Here is a 17171-nt window from a genome sequence, read left to right as displayed (position 1 = left end):
CCGTTCTGGTACAGCAATTGGTCGGGGCAGCAAGCTCTCATGCATCAATTTCCGGAGCTGTTCGTGCTTGCAAAAAACGATGCACTGTCGGTAGCGGAGGCGGCAGTTTTGTTGATTCTGGGTGGTGCTGGAAGACCGCTGAAGAGCTGCTCCATGATGGCAGCAGCAGCGAGTTTTTATGGCAGGAACTGTTCGATCATATTGATGTTTTTCGGCCTACGGAGGGGATGCAAGACAACTTTACTTGGGGCTGCAACAGTGTAGGAGTTTTCAAGGTAAATTCTTGCTATGATAGATTTTATGAAAAGCTTAAAAGTCCCTCCTTAGATTCTTCTTTTCTCAAGAGAATTGGATTCCTTTGGAGCATTAAAGCCCCCCCGAAAATCCTTTTTTTCAGATGGAGACTCGTTCACAATAGATTGGCAACGAAGGACCAATTAATAAAACGGGGTATCACTTTGGTAGATGGAGGGAGATTTTGTGATTTTTGTTAACTGGAGGAGGAAGATTTATCTCATTTAAAGGGAGGGTGTTTTGTCATTTCGAGTATATGGAGGAAGGTGTTCGAATGGATTGGTCCAGTTGACAATCTTCTTTTGGAAGAGTTTGAGGAGTTTTTTGATTTCTTTGAGAAGGGGAAGGCTAAAGCTAAGAGATTTATCATTGCGGTCATTTGGCTAGCTACGGTGTGGAACATTTGATTAAAACGTAATGCGATTATTTTTAGAAATGAGTCTTTTAGTTTTACCGAATGTATGTCGGGGATAGTTTTATTCTCTTGGAATTGGCTTCAATCGTTTTATGCCATTAGGGATAATTGTAATTTTCACATTTAGAATATCCTTCCTCTCAATTGTTTTGAGTAGTAGGAGTTTTCCCTTTGTTCTCCTTGGTTTGGAGTATCCATAATACTCCTTTTAATCCCATTGCTTATAAAAAAAAAAACAATCTATCATTTTTAAACAATTTATTTTTTTTGTTTTTTTAGCACCACTAGTAAGAAACCCGTGCTATCGCACGGGTCCCGTCAGCAAGAAAAATATTTAAAAGATGGATATTAGAATGAAGAGTATACAACTGATATCTCATAGATAACGTTTACATCTACCCGTGAATCCAGATGAATTAACAAAACTCAGTTGAATCCAGATGACTTAATTGTAAAACTACATATTTGAATAAAATCATTTTTCCAATTCAAATAACATTATTTTTTGGATATTAGTTATTTTTCCAAACCTAAAATTTATAACAGCTATCCGTCAAATATCAGTTTTAAATCCTTCTTAATATATCATATCTAAAATTTTTACAAACCTACAATATATGATAGCTTCCCGTCAAATTTCAGTTCTAAATGAATATCTACACTCCATGGTATCTTGAAATTTTGATTCTAAACGAATATTTTTTCTAACTTTTTTATTTAGGAGAATTTCATAATAGAAGTTTAACTCTACAAAATTTATAAAATTTAAAAATTATTTGATATTTCATTAAATAATTTTAAATAAAAATATAATAAAATTTTAAAATAATATAACTAATAATAATTTAAATTTATATAAAATTTAGTATGCTTGATAATAATATATAATGATAATATTTAAAAATTAAATTAATTGTTTATAAAACTCCAATTTAAAAAAAAAACTCAATTTTGATATTGTAATAAAAAACAAATGATAATTATGATTAATAATAAAATACAACATTGATTATTATGAATAATAAAAGAATAAAATTATTAAGTGTTGCACAATGCAAATTTCCTTAGTAAATTGGTATTGACAAAAATTAAATTAAATTTTGTTGCAAATAAAACTCCAAATTTTTTTAAAAAACTCAATTTTGATATTGTAATAAAAAAAATGATAATTATGATTAATAATAAAAGACATTATTAATTATTATGAATAATAAAAGAATAAAATTATTAAGTTTTTCACAATGCAAATTTCCTTAGTAAATTGGTATTGACACAAAAGTCATAAAGTGATTGTTTTCTGCACAATGAAAAGTATAACGTGTGAAATTTATTTTACACTATAATCAAAAGATATAAAGTGATTTAGTCTCCTAATAATGATTTAACGTTTCAATTTTCAAAATTAAAAAATTAATATTTTTGGAAATTATAATTTATTGGATAATTATTGTTTATTTAAATTTGAAAATTAGAGTTGGTTTTAAATTATTGTTTATTTAAATTTGAAAGTTACAGTTGATTTTAATTTATTTTATTATGTAAAAGCTAATAATCTTGCGAACGTTTCAATTTTCAAATTTTTGTCTATTTATTAAACAGTTATTGTCTATTTAAATTTTGTTTATTAAAATTTATTATAATTTTTAAAATGTAATAACTTTATAGTGAAACCCGTATATCATTATTAAAAGATAACATATTTTAAGCTAACAAATAATATTAAATTATATTATAAACCCATTATCCTTTAAATTGGATCAACAATATACTTAAACAAGAATAGAGTAACACTTACTTTTAGTTTATCATAGAACAACTTTTATTTTTTTTATAAAAAATTTTGTTTGAAATTTTTTATAATAAATCAATTAATATATATTTTTTAATTTAGTATATTTATAACTAAAAACACTTTCAATCTTTAATTACCATTATATATATTTCGAAGATAAAAAAAAATATGTTACTGTAATTTTTATAATTTAATTTTTTTTTTTGGAGTTAACCGACCGGTATCTGAGGGGAAAGGGGTCCCACGTGACTAATCCGGACCCGGGCTCGGAAATCCGGGTACTAGTCGGTTCCGTCCCTTTTTGGAGAAAACTCATTTGTCAACTGAATCAACCCTTTGAGGTTTATAATTTAATATTTTACTGTTGACATCAACTATAATTTATAAAATGGTCCATTAATTGAGGCCAAAATATTTAAAATAGATGGTAATGTTTTTAATTTAAATGTGTTTCATATTCTTATTAATTTTCTCATAAAAATCTATAATTTAAAAAAAAATTCTTTTATTTCAAAATAGAATCTCAAATTTTATTTTTCTTTTGTATAAATGATAAAAACAAAAAATAATTTGTAGTATTAGACACCTAAGAATCAAAATATGTTATAAACAATCACACTAAAATAAAGAAATAATAAATTGTAATTATTGATCAAAAAATTGTAATTATGATTAAATAATAATTTGACAATTATTATTGTAATTATATCATTTAATTGCGTTTAAGATATAAAAAAATTAAATTTGACACCAAATGCGGTGGAACAATGGCTTGAATTCATATCCAGCGGCAAAACGTAAAATTAACCATGGGAAATTAGAACGATCCCAACATCATATATTAACAAAAAAAAACCCTAATATTTATGACAAGTGCACATATATTTACAACGAACAACATCTTTATTAAAATGGACACAGAGAATCAAAACGGAAATGAAGAAGAATTGGAAAATAATAAGTAACCTTTCGAAAGTAATGGAGAATAAAGAAGATTGGGGAGTGAAAGAGTAAGGCTTTAGAATGCTTTCTATATAGGGTAGAGAATGAATATGGGAAGTTGTGATATCTTGAAATATCAAAATAGTCTATTCTAATTTCAATGATATACATTTAATCTTGTAGTGTAATGATATATATTTAATCTTACCGTCAATATTCAAAATAGTGAATATTTTTAAATCATGCATTAAATAATATACCATTTAATAATATACCAAATTAATTTGCCCATGTCTATTCCAATTTCTCATTAACCGTGAATGAAATCAAAGAATTTAAATATAAATCAAATAAAAAAAATAGTGTATAAAATTATGATAGATGGACATGTCAAATGAATATGGTAACAACATAGTGTTGATTATTCTATTATACCCTTGAAATAAGAAAAGATATAACATTTTATCAAAAGGTTAGACTTGAAATTTCCAAGTACTTTACTTTTAATAGATTGATAATATATATATTTCTATTGAATTTTTTAGAGGTATAATTATAAACTAATTAATTTATAAAAAAGCTCTTCAACCAAGATAATGGATTATTAGAGTTATTTTTCCTATTATACTTTTATTTATTTTTCTCTTGTCAAATAAATTCAATCATACACTATCTTTTTCCAATAACTAATCGAAAAATTTGAGGTGGAGTTATTAAAAAAATAAGGATATAAATAACAAATTATAACATTAAATTATAAAACGACACTTAATTAGGAAAAAAATTCTTCTAAAATGACACTTAAAAATAAATGGAGGGAATAATAAGTTCTTGAGCCTCTAAATTAATAAAAGCACACATTTATTTTGCATTCTTATGATACAATGGCATGATACAATGGCATGACTATTAAAGCATGAATTTGTGGAGTAAATTTTACATACTATTACTTGATTCTGAAAATTTCTTAAATATATTTATAAACGAGAATAAGTTACAAATATTTTTATAAATAAGAAAAATTCAAATATTTTATCAATGAGAAATAGTCAACTAATGATACAATTATTTAACGAAAAAAAGTCAATACAATTATTTTCATAAACAGAAATAAGTGACATATTTTTTAAATGGACACATGGATTCTAAAATCATGTCCCACCCTGCAAAACGGATGCGAAACGGGGTTGACACGCGGGCATTGCACATTTGTAACAATATTGTAGGATCTATGCAAACACACAGGTAGATAATCGATTTTATATGTGCGTGAAGTGTACTACACCATATACTCACATATTTTTCAACATTAAATATATATATATATATATATATATATATATATATATATATATATATATATATATATATATATATATATATATATATATGAGGAGGGTTATATTTACTCCAGGAGTAAGTTATTATAACTTACTCCAAATCTAGACCATTGATTCTTCTCAATCTAATGGTTAAAAATAATGAGTAATTAAATGTGGAGAGAGAAATTATTACTTATTATTTTTAACCATTAGATTGAGAAGAATCAATGGTCTAGATTTGGAGTAAGTTATAATGATTTACTCCCGGAGTAAATATAACCCTCCTCATATATATATATATATATATATATATATATATATATATATATATATATATATATATATATATATATATATATATATATATATATATATATATATATATATATATATATATATATATATAGCTACTACAAGTTGATAAATTAAATTAATATTTATATGCCAATTTCTAATTTACATTTATACATTTTTTCTCTTATTTCGTATATATTTAATTTTACGCGATCCGTACGAACTTGATAAATTAAATTAATATTTATATGACAATTTCTAATTTTTGTTTAAATATTTTTTCTCTTATTTCGTATATATTTGATTTTACGCGACCCGTGCGAACGCACGAAATATAAAATGTGATTTAAGAATAACGAAAATTATGGATGAGAATATGGAATGTGATCTACAACATTTCGGTTACGTCTTTTTTTATTTTATAAATTTTTTCTTTTTCTATGTTATATTACCATTGAAAAAAAATAGTGACTTTTAAGTTTCAGCCATCTATCTTGATCTGAACTACTTCTTGAACTATCGTTGATAATAATCCATCCAAAATAATGTCCCCTTGTTTTTATTTTGGTTAGCAATAATCCAACCAAAATAATGTCCCCAAAGTCACATTAAACAATAATGAAATAGTACTATGGATAGCCAAAAAAAAATAAAAAATCACGAAGCTTTGGTTTATATACCGTGCTATGTCTGTACGGTTTGTTGGGTTGCTTCCCGCCTTACGCATTATAAAGATTAAAGAATTTGAAGCATCATTGATATTTAATTTAAATAAATAGTATAAAATAAAATGTGAACATGGTACTAGGAAATTAAGAAAAGGTGGACCGGTTCTAAGGAGCGAACCACTATTGGGTACAAATAAGCAAAGAATCACTTCAACCCATTATACATGTAAGATTCTTTGGTTTCGTTTTCGATTTCCATTGTAAAGCTTAACTTCTATAAATTAGTTCATTTCTCTATCGTACCTCACATCTCATATCTCACAGTTTAAACTTATTCCCTACTCTCTCCCATTTTCGGACACCACCACAAGTCAATTTTCTCACTCGCTGAAGATGAAATCTTACATGCTCACGTTGTTGCTGTTTGCGTTCCTGTACTTAGGAGTGAACTCAACCACTCTTAACGATGATATGATAACTACGCTACCTGATCAGCCATGGGTGAATTTCACCCAGTATGCTGGATACCTGACGGTTGATGAAAACAACCTTAAAAATTTATTCTATTACTTCGTGGAGGCTGAAGTTGATCCGGCCTCCAAGCCAGTGGTTCTATGGATTAATGGAGGTAATGTACTCTTATCATGTAAATTTACTTCTTAGTGAGTTTATAGTCATTTGGTAAACTACAACTAGAGTTATTTATCAACCTTATTAGAGCGCTTGTTGAAACTGGGAAGCTATTTCCCTTTTATCATATCAATAATAATTGTAAGTTTAATTATGAATCTGTTTTGAAGGACCCATATGCTCTACATATGGAGGGGGAGCTTTCACCGAGAACGGGCCTTTCAGGCCCACAAGTACTGGTCGACTTGTAAAAAATCCATACAGTTGGAACATAGGTAACCTATTATGATTTTATTTTATTTCTACATCTTATCAATATATTCCTAATAGAATTCGATTTTAAACAAAACACTTGTGTCAACTATGATACACATTCATAGTTCTTTCTTTCATGGCAGCACTTTTGAGAAATATGCATTTACTTTAAAATTTTGTAAATATTTTGTACTGATTTTTATTTTCTACCTATCACAGAGGCCAATATGTTGTATTTGGACTCTCCCGCTGGATTTGGATTTTCCTACTCGGAAGATCCTTCTGATTATTTTACGAATGATAAGTTTACCGGTAATTACCATCTCACTGTTATGCTTTCGAAACTTGCTTTAAGCACAGTTAAAATTTATATTGTTATGCGGTGGTATAATAACTGTCAATTACTTGTAATTTTGAATTCTATGTATGAGTCAACATATTAACTGTTATTTACACCGAGGGATAACCTAGTTTTTCTCCAAAACTGGTTCAACAAATTCCCTCAGTACAGAACCAATGATTTCTTCATCACGGGGGAGAACTATGCAGGTAGTGTCTTATCCTTCTGTTTAATGAATAGTATTTTTATGTTGAAGGTTATGTTGGTTTATGTAATGCATATTTGTTTGTCTATAGGACACTATGCACCGCAACTTGCAGAGCTTATCCTCCAATCTAGAGTGAATATCAATCTGAAAGGGATAGCCGTGAGTTAACATGTTTTCTACTTTCTTTTATAATTATTAAAATACAATGTATGATGATAAACTGTTGGTGCACAATGAATAAAGATGGTGACAAAGAGAATAATAGAATAACGGCGCAAAAGAGATGAGAGAATAAATGTTGTATTCTACTTGCGTTGTTAATAAATGATAGCTACTACAAGGCTATTTATAAAAAGGAATCTTGCCACATAAGCCCTAAAACAGTAAACTTAGTGAACAAGTCTAAGGTACAAACAGTACTACAAAATACTAAAGTACCCTTACTACTAAACAGCTAAGCTAATGGGACCCAGACAGCATCTTCTGGTCAATACTATCTTCTGAGTAACCATCAGAAGATCAGTCCATCTTCTGAATATTGAATTACTCTTCAATACCATCCCTTAATTCATATTCATCAATCAAAGCTGACAACGCCAATTCCATCCCTCAAGAGCAGAAATTGATCCGTCTTGATTGCCTTCGTCAGAACATCAGCCATCTGCTTCTGGGTGCTACAGTGCACAACTTCTAATGTTCCATTCTGGACTTGGCTTCTCAAGAAATGATACTTAGTCTCAATATGCTTGCTTCTTCCGTGTAACACAGGATTCTTGGCAAGATTGATTGCAGACTTATTATCAATCATCAGCTTCAGAGGCTTCTTCACCCTAATCTTCAGGTCTTCTAATAGATTCAGAAGCCACACAGCTTGACATGCAGCTACAGCGCCTGCGATGTACTCAGCTTCACAGGTTGATAGAGCAACAACAGGTTGCTTCTTGGAACTCCAAGAGATAGGGCCTCCCAGAAACATGAACAAATATCCAGAAGTACTCCTTCTATCAACTCTGTCTCCACACCAATCAGAATCAGAATAACTCAATAACTCTGATTCTTCCTTTCTCCCAGAAGGAAACAATATGCCAAACTTCAGAGTTCCCTTGACATATCTCAAGACTCTGACAGCAGCTTGGTAATGGGACCACTTAGGTTTACTCATGAACCTACTAACCAATCCAACTGCATAGCATATATCAGGCCTGGTATTACACAAATACCTTAGAGAACCAACCAGCTGTTTGAATAATGTAGCATCAACATCTTCACCATCAGAATCAGAGTCCAACTTCTGATTCACTTCTGACGGTGTAACAGCAGCTTTGCAATTCTCCAACTTGAATTTCTTCAGAAGTTCTAACTCATACTTCAACTGATGCAGAATGATACCATCTTCTGAGTACAGAATTTCCATCCCTAGAAAATATGACATTTTCCCAAGGTCTGTAATCTCAAACTCATTCATCAGCACCTTCTTGAACTTCATCAGATCTTCCGGACAACTCCCCGTAAGCAATATGTCATCAACATACAGACACAACAGAATCATATTGCTTCCAGAATGTTGCACATAAACTCCATATTCCATCTCACACTTCTGAAACCCTTGCTTCTTGAAAAATGAATCAATCTTCAAATTCCAAGCTCTGGGCGCTTGCTTCAATCCATACAGAGCTTTGTGTAATTTGTACACCATCCCTTCCTTATTCTTTTTCACAAAGCCAGGGGGTTGTGACACGTATACCTCCTCTTGTAATGGACCATTCAGAAATGCAGACTTTACATCCAGATGCATCAAGGACCAACCTCTGTTCGCAGCTAACGCAATCACCAGCCTGATTGTTTCATGTCTAGCTACAGGAGCAAACACCTCAAAGTAATCGAGTCCAGGTTTCTGAAGAAAACCTCTAGCCACTAGCCTTGCTTTGTGTTTGCCAACTGATCCATCTGGCTTCAGCTTTACTTTGAAAACCCATCTGACGCTGATGGCTTTCTTCTTCTTTGGACGTTCTATCAGCTTCCAAGTTTTGTTTCTTTCTATAGCCTCAAGTTCTTCTTTCATGGCATTCAACCAGACCTTCTTCTTGAGCGCTTCTTCTATACTCACTGGTTCAGAATCTACTAACATGGCGCACTGAATGACCTCTCCTTCTGAGTCAACTTCTGTGTCTTGCAACATGTCAAAATCTGCAAACCTTCTTGGTATAGTTCTGACTCTTTGTGGTCGCTGAGCTACTTCAGAGTCAGCTACTCCTGAGTCACCACCTTCATGATCATCTCCAGAAGCTTGTCCTCCAGACCCTATGTCTTCAGAGTTTTCCCTTCCAGAATTATGACTACCACCAGAAACTGGATCATCATCAGAATCTGGATCAGAATCAGATTCTCCTTCTGACTCATCTTCAGAAGATACTTCATCTTCTGACTCGTCTTCAGAAGATTCATCTTCTGACTCTAACTTTTCTTCAAAAGTTATCTCTACATCAGAAGTTGGTTGAGACTTTCCCCAGTCCCAAACTTCTGATTCCTTCACAATGACGTCTCTGCTGACTTCAACTTTGTTAGTCTCTGGACAATAGAGCTTGTATGCACCTGTACTGTGGTACCCCACCAATAACATCACTTTGCTTCTATCATCCAGCTTCTTCCTTCTAGCTTCTGGAACGTGTTTGTAACACACAGAACCAAAAACCTTCAGATGACTAACACTTTGCTTCTCTTTAGTCCACTTCTCTAAAGGAACAATTTCCTTCAGCCTCTTCGTTGGACACCTGTTGAGCACATATGCTGCAGTAGCAACAGCTTCTCCCCATAAATTATGAGGAAGCTTCTTCTCTTTAAGCATACTTCTCGTCATATCAAGCAAAGTACGGTTTCTACGTTCAGCAAGACCATTGTGTTGAGGAGTATAAGGAGCAGTAACTTCATGCTCAATTCCATTATCATCACAGAACTTCTGGAATTCTGTAGAGTTATACTCGCCTCCACCATCCGTTCTGAGAATCTTTATCTTCTGACCACTCTGCTTCTCAGCCTTCACCTTGAACTTCTGGAATTCTGTAAACACCTCATTCTTAAACTTAATAAGAGTTACCCACGTCATTCTTGTGAACTCATCCACAAAAGACACAAAATACCTATTTCCTCCAAGTGAAGGTTCTGGAAATGGTCCACACACATCAGAATGCACTACTCCTAGAGCATGCTTTGCTCTTGGAGCAACTTCTGATACAAATGGCAATCTGGGTTGTTTGCCTTTCATGCATACCTCACATGACTTCTCAGGCTTTACAATTTTAGGAATGCCACGTACGAGCTTCTTAGAACTTAGATGCCCCAGACTTCTATAGTTCAAGTGCCCCAACCTCTTGTGCCACAGCTTACTATCACCTTCTGAGCCTTCAGCACTCAGACACTCTGTTTCAGCTGTTTCTACATTCACCTTGAATGTTCTGTTGCTTCCCTGTTCAGATTGCATAATCAACTTCTGATTGGAATCATACAACTTCAAGAGGTTGTTCTTCATAACAACTGAGAAACCTTTCTCAATGAGCTGACCCACACTCATCAGATTGCTTCTGATTCCAGGAACATACCAAACATCCTTGATCAGAAAAGTCTTTCCATTCTTCACTTTGACTTTGACATTTCCCATACCTTCTGCATATAGGTACTTATCATCAGCACATCTGATCTTTGTCCTCCTTTCAGAGTCAAAGTCTATCAGCCATTGTTTGTTTCCAGTCAAGTGATTTGAACACCCAGTGTCCATATACCACCATTCTGACGAACATCTTTTGTCCGACTCTGAAGCCATCAATAGCACAGGTTCATCATCTGATCCTCCTCTGGCTATATTTGCTTCTTCTAATCTCCTTCCTTTGTTTGCCAAACAGTCTCTAGCAAAATGGCCAAACTGTTTGCAACAGTAACATTGAACTTTCTTCTTATCCTTTACCTTCTGATATCTCTTCTCATCAGAAGTTGAGGCTTCCTTCTGGAATCTATCACCACGTCTATGCTTCTGGTCCTTCTTGACAAAAGAAGCCTTTAGAGCTTGCTTAACTTCTCTCTCAGAAGTTCTCTCAGTCAGACGCAACTCTTGTGCTTCTAAACTGCTTTGCAACTCTTCTATTCTCATGGTTTCCAGGTCTTTAGAATGTTCAATGGATACAACAATATAATCAAATTGAGGAGTAAGTGACCTCAATATCTTCTCTATGATTACTTGTTCAGAAAGAGTTTCTCCACAAGCCTTCATCTCATTAGTGATCACAATCACTCTAGAGATATACTCAGAGACTTTCTCATTGTTCTTCATGTTGAGATTCTCATATTGCTTTCTCAGGGATTGAAGCTTCACCTTCTTCACTGATACGTCACCACCGTAACATCTGACCAGTATATCCCACGCCTCCTTTGACGTCATAGAATCAGCAATCTTCTCAAACACATTCACATCCACACACTGATGGATGAAGAACAACGCCTTTTGGTCTCTCTTCTTCGTCTCTCTCTGCGCTTCTCTTTGTTCTTCCGTTGCATCCGCTGCAACCGGAATATATCCTCCAGTGACAAGATCTAGAACATCTTGAGCACCAAATAATACACGCATTTGAATCATCCATCTATTCTAGTTTTTACCATCAAGAACTGGAAGTTTGGTATTCAAGTTGCTTCCACTCATCTTTAAACTTGTGCAGACAAAACAGATTTCACTCACACTCACACAGTGTTTCCCAACCCACAAACAATCAAGAAAAAAAAAGTGATTCAACACAACTTTGTTTCCCAGAAACAAAATCAATCACACAGTCACACAGACTCACGTTCACTCGTGTTTCCCTGTGTTTGGAACCGGAGCTCTAGATACCAATTGTTGGTGCACAATGAATAAAGATGGTGACAAAGAGAATAATAGAATAACGGCGCAAAAGAGATGAGAGAATAAATGTTGTATTCTACTTGCGTTGTTAATAAATGATAGCTACTACAAGGCTATTTATAAAAAGGAATCTTGCCACATAAGCCCTAAAACAGTAAACTTAGTGAACAAGTCTAAGGTACAAACAGTACTACAAAATACTAAAGTACCCTTACTACTAAACAGCTAAGCTAATGGGACCCAGACAACATCTTCTGGTCAATACTATCTTCTGAGTAACCATCAGAAGATCAGTCCATCTTCTGAATATTGAATTACTCTTCAATATAAACATCGGCTTATTTGTTGATATTTACAGATAGGAAATCCCCTTCTTGAATTTGATACCGACTTAAACTCGGCTATTGAATTCTTGAGTTTGAAAGGACAAATATCAGAAGAAACATATGAAATGTTGAATACTGAATGCAACATGGCAACCTTAAAGAGACAATTTCAATCAGGGAATTTTAGTACCAGTTGTTCGAAAGTGAACTTTGAATTGTCAAAGGTTAGATATGTATATCAGGTTCTGTTTTTTTAAAATGATAATATAAGATCACAATTTTACAAATTGAGCTTACATTTCAGGATCGGGCATATACGGACCCTTTTGACGTGTATGCTGATATTTGTCTACCTCCAACCGAACGACAAGCATACATGTTGACTGAACAGGTATATACATTTCATCTAATCTCTCTCAATTTGATTCACTTATAATTGTTTCTTCTTTTGTTTAGCAAGCTGGAGACATAGATGTATGTGTGGGAGAACAAACTGCCACATACATGAATAGAATGGATGTGCAAAATGCTATGCATGCCAAGCTTGTGGGTGTCAAAAGTTGGTCATCATGCAGCGGGTAAGTTTTATTCTCTGAAGTAAATAGAGTTATAAAGAAATGTTCATCAATTGACACATTTAGTTAAAGGTTTTTTTATCGAGTGTAATACGATTTTTCTTCTGTTACAGTGTTGTTGTGTATGACATTCAAAGCCTCGAGAATTCAACCATATCTATACTAGGGACACTTGTTAAGTCAGGTGTGAGGGTACTAGTATACAGGTACTATTTTTTTTCCTCTACTGATTCCTGTAATAAGTATCATATTTAATATTTTTGACAAAGCAAAACTACATTTTCCTTTGCAGTGGTAATCCGGATTCTGTGATTCCATTTTTGGGGACACGGTCTTTAATAAATCATTTGGCCGAGGATTTTGGATTTATAACAACAAAGCCCTTTAAAGCCTGGCTTGTGGGAGGAGAGGTAAGTAGTCGGAGTGTGTAACATCTTTATCTTGTTGACACTTGAACGCATATTATTCCTACCTTTCAAACTAATTTATTTTTATTGTTTAGGATGCTGGATGGACTATGGAGTATGAGGATATTCTCACATACGCAACTGTCAACGGAGCGGGTCATTCGGTTCCTTTTTCTCAGCCAGAGATAGCTTTGAAGATGATTCAGACTTTTCTTAAAGGAAAATCACTTCAAAATGAACTGTCAAATAACCAAGCAATCTAAAGTATAGTGGAATTCTTTATTTTCTCATACAATTTGTTTTCATTACATGGTTTGGTTGTGACAACATTAACGCACTGCATTCGGTGGTTACTAATAAGTATTGTGTATTGATATTGCGTGGCTATTGCTTGTTTGTGTATTTGCAGCTGTGGCAAATGTATTGAGTCCAAGTTGCTGATATAATGCAGCTCTGCTGTGGCCTTCTGTGCTTCTGCTCCTTTGCGGTTGGAGTTTCGTGTCGCAGAGGATTCAAGTTGGCTCAGGCGGTAGTTTTGTATCTGCTGGAATTTTGAATTGTCCAAGTCCAGGTGGCTGTTAGTCTGCAGCATAATTTCTTTTCTGAATCTATCATCGCAGCAATGTCGTAGCTGTATCATTGGTATATATAGGGTGTATTTAGAATGTTACTAAGTTTTTTTCTTGAAATTTTTTATGTAAGCTTATGCCTTTTGATTTACTTTCTCTTCTTATGTATAAAGCACCACTATGTTTTAGGATTAATTGTTTTTAAACATTATGACTAATTACTTTTTATTATTATTACTTGACCTTTATTTATTATAAAATATATTTAATTTAGTTACGATGGTTTAGAAAAAGAAAGAAGACTGTCAACTAAACAGAAACCACAACAAAAATAATATATTGATTTTATAGTTCGTTGTGAATAACTTAGTTGACTTTCTTTTATTTATTAACTTGATGGTGGCATTCGTTCATTTTGGTGGACTTCTTGATTCTTTTTATGACAAGTTCAACATGAAATATTTAAATTTTAGATTATAAATAATACCAAGGCACAAACCTCTATGACCCATACATAAGACCCATACAAATGTGAAATAAATGTTACTTTCTTTTAGTGTCTGGGACAACATTATTATTATTATTATTAGAGAAAATTACACTCACATTCTCTTATGTGATTTGTTAAAATAACACCGATATCTTCTCTAATCTAATCTAACATATAAGAAAAGTCACTTTCCTCAATTGTGTGCTCTGCCTTCATTATGCTACGACAGTTTCACTTTTCGCTTGGCAGTTACGCTTTGTTTCATCTATTGTGTGCCCATCACGTTCTAAACCCTCACAATAATGGCTTTCCTTCTTTCGCACAGACGCGCAGCGATTTCCTCTTCTCTTCTCCGGCGAAAGATCCGATCTCTCTTTCTCTGATATCGTTCTTCTTCCGATTTCTGAGCATGCAGTTTTGTTATTGAATCCGGTTGTTGGTTGATGGGTTTGTTGTTCGTTGAGGGTTTGTTGCTGAGTTCGCGATGATGAATATGATGTTGACGGTGACGATGAACATGTTTGTTGATGATATCGTGATGTTGATTCTGAACCGTTGATGGTATTTGGTGAGGGTTACGGTCGTGAAAATTGATACCCGTGCTGGTGACGCTGAAACGTCACAGCAAATCCGTGAGACCTTTCTTTGTTTTTTGTATTTTGAGTTCTATAATCTCTCTTCTTCCCTCAAAATTTTCTGATTTTGAATTTCATATCATTAATTAAAACTAATTTTAAAAAAAAATTATATTTTCTTGTATAAATTTTAATATATTTAAAAGTGTAACAACTAATATAATAAGATAGTATTGTCCTACAAATATAAGTGAACCAGATAATACAAGAACTTGATCATGAAGAGTAGAAGCGTTTCAAAAAGTGACTTATAGTGAGTGTAGTGGGATAATAAGAGTGCACGTGGATTGTGATATTTTGCCAAAATCACAAAATAAATGTAAATATTTAAGAGATTGGATATTATTTTGTAGGCCAATGCGGATGGGATTTGTGGAGAGAAGATAACTCGTTGGTATAGAATACGGGTCTTCTAACGTTAATGTGGCATATGCCCGACGAAAGATTGAAACATACCAAGAGTCAAGAGAAGTATGATGAAGATACCATAAGTCCGACGAGAAGACATAAAAGGGCGGGATGACGGTCCCTTTATTAAAAAATAGAGCATCTTCAAGCAGTTTCACGTGGACTCTTGTAGAGCCATCAAGTGAGGTGAATAAAGTAAAATGCGCCAATATTCAAACAGCGTCAAGTATAAGCTAGAGTCTCACCATCTTTGAATAGGTCCATCCACCGTGAGATTTAGAATTAACCATGGCTAGGCTTTGATGTTTTTAACTTAGGGAAAATGTTTTAAAAACCATATCAAATCGGTCGGTTCAATCGGGAACCATGGCTGATTTTGGTTTAGTCAATCTTTCAAAATCGCTAGTGAATCAAAATCGGAGTAAAAACGAAAAAACTGAATTGAACCATATAATAATCATTTGAAATAAAGAACCGGAACCAGTTTTGTTAAACTACACGGTTGACAAAAATGAGTTCATCCAATAAAAATATTATTCCTAATATTCATACCTATGTGAAAATTTGATAACTTTTATGCATGAGAATATAAATATTATTCCTAATATTCATACCTATGTGAAAACTTGATAACTTTTTATTCATGAGACGTGATCATTAATATATCCACATAACAGTCACAACGCTTTAATGTTATCCCATTTCACAATAAAGCTCGACTACAAATAATTTGAGGATAGTTTCCTTATGATTAATGGGATCTTGTGATTGAGTCACACTTAATGATTCCTTAAATAGACCATCTATTCTAGAGACTTTATTACTTTTGGAAAAACATACATAATAAAGAATTATTGTTGGACTTGAGACTTCACACACAAGAGGTAGGGGTGAATTGTGTGGTTTAGAAATGGTGGTTTTCGTAAAACATTAGTAAAAAAAGACGATTGATATGTACATTTGTGTATTTTCCAATAAATTAATAAGATTAAAGTGGAAAAGTTTCCTTCCCAACTGTAGATTGAAGCGATTAGTCTTCTCTCCACAAACATGGACCTTGTAACGGTTAGTCTTCAAATTCCAAAGTATATCTGAGCTTAATAGGATTACCAAATAACCTCTTGATATTTTAATTGTGCTGATCTCAAGACGTAACATGGTTTTAACTAGGATAACCATGAACCAATGTTAAGATCTTCAAAGCTAGATGATCTTTAACCTAAATATATAAACTAGTAGGAACTGATATCACAATCCCCAACCATAGGCTTTTAACGGGTTTATCTTTGAACCACATATATAGGGCTGGCAGACCCAAACCCACGGGGTCCACCCGCACCCGAATCCGAGTTGAATGGGTTGGGGTTCGGTTTCGGGTGCCACCCGATATTTCGGGTGCGGGTTTAGGTAGTGTGAAACCGCATCGGAAACCACACCCGCTTGTACACATTTGTTTTAATTTTTGTGAGACATTATGTTAATTTTGGTGAGACACTATGTTAATTCTGCAGGATTGTTTTATATTATGTAAACTTGTACAGATTGTAACACTCAAACTTGTATAGATTCTATAATACATTTTTAATGTTTAATCTTATTTTTATTGAATGTGTTTAGTGTTGCGGGTTTAGGTGAAAAAACCCGAACCCAACGGGTGTGGGCGTGGGTGTTATTTTTCCACCCAAATAGCCTTTGGATTTGGATTCGGGTGGTAAT

General features: G+C 33.2%; 1 protein-coding gene across 1 annotated transcript; it reads left to right on the top strand.

Annotated features, from left to right (window-relative positions):
* The first annotated feature begins 5962 nt into the window (after positions 1-5962).
* Positions 5963-14156, top strand: LOC131594800 (serine carboxypeptidase-like 45). The gene is made up of 12 exons (XM_058867002.1): positions 5963-6355; positions 6528-6632; positions 6832-6924; positions 7084-7161; positions 7249-7319; positions 12404-12595; positions 12676-12762; positions 12828-12949; positions 13060-13152; positions 13239-13356; positions 13449-13617; positions 13763-14156. Exons 1-11 carry the CDS (start codon positions 6121-6123, stop codon positions 13614-13616), a joined length of 1362 nt encoding a protein of 453 aa, XP_058722985.1. The 5' UTR covers positions 5963-6120; the 3' UTR covers position 13617; positions 13763-14156.
* The last annotated feature ends 3015 nt before the right edge of the window (positions 14157-17171 follow it).

The sequence above is a fragment of the Vicia villosa genome, linkage group LG4 (assembly GCF_029867415.1).
Source record: "Vicia villosa cultivar HV-30 ecotype Madison, WI linkage group LG4, Vvil1.0, whole genome shotgun sequence".
Lineage (NCBI taxonomy): Eukaryota > Viridiplantae > Streptophyta > Magnoliopsida > Fabales > Fabaceae > Vicia > Vicia villosa.
This window is presented reverse-complemented; position numbering and strand designations above follow the sequence as displayed.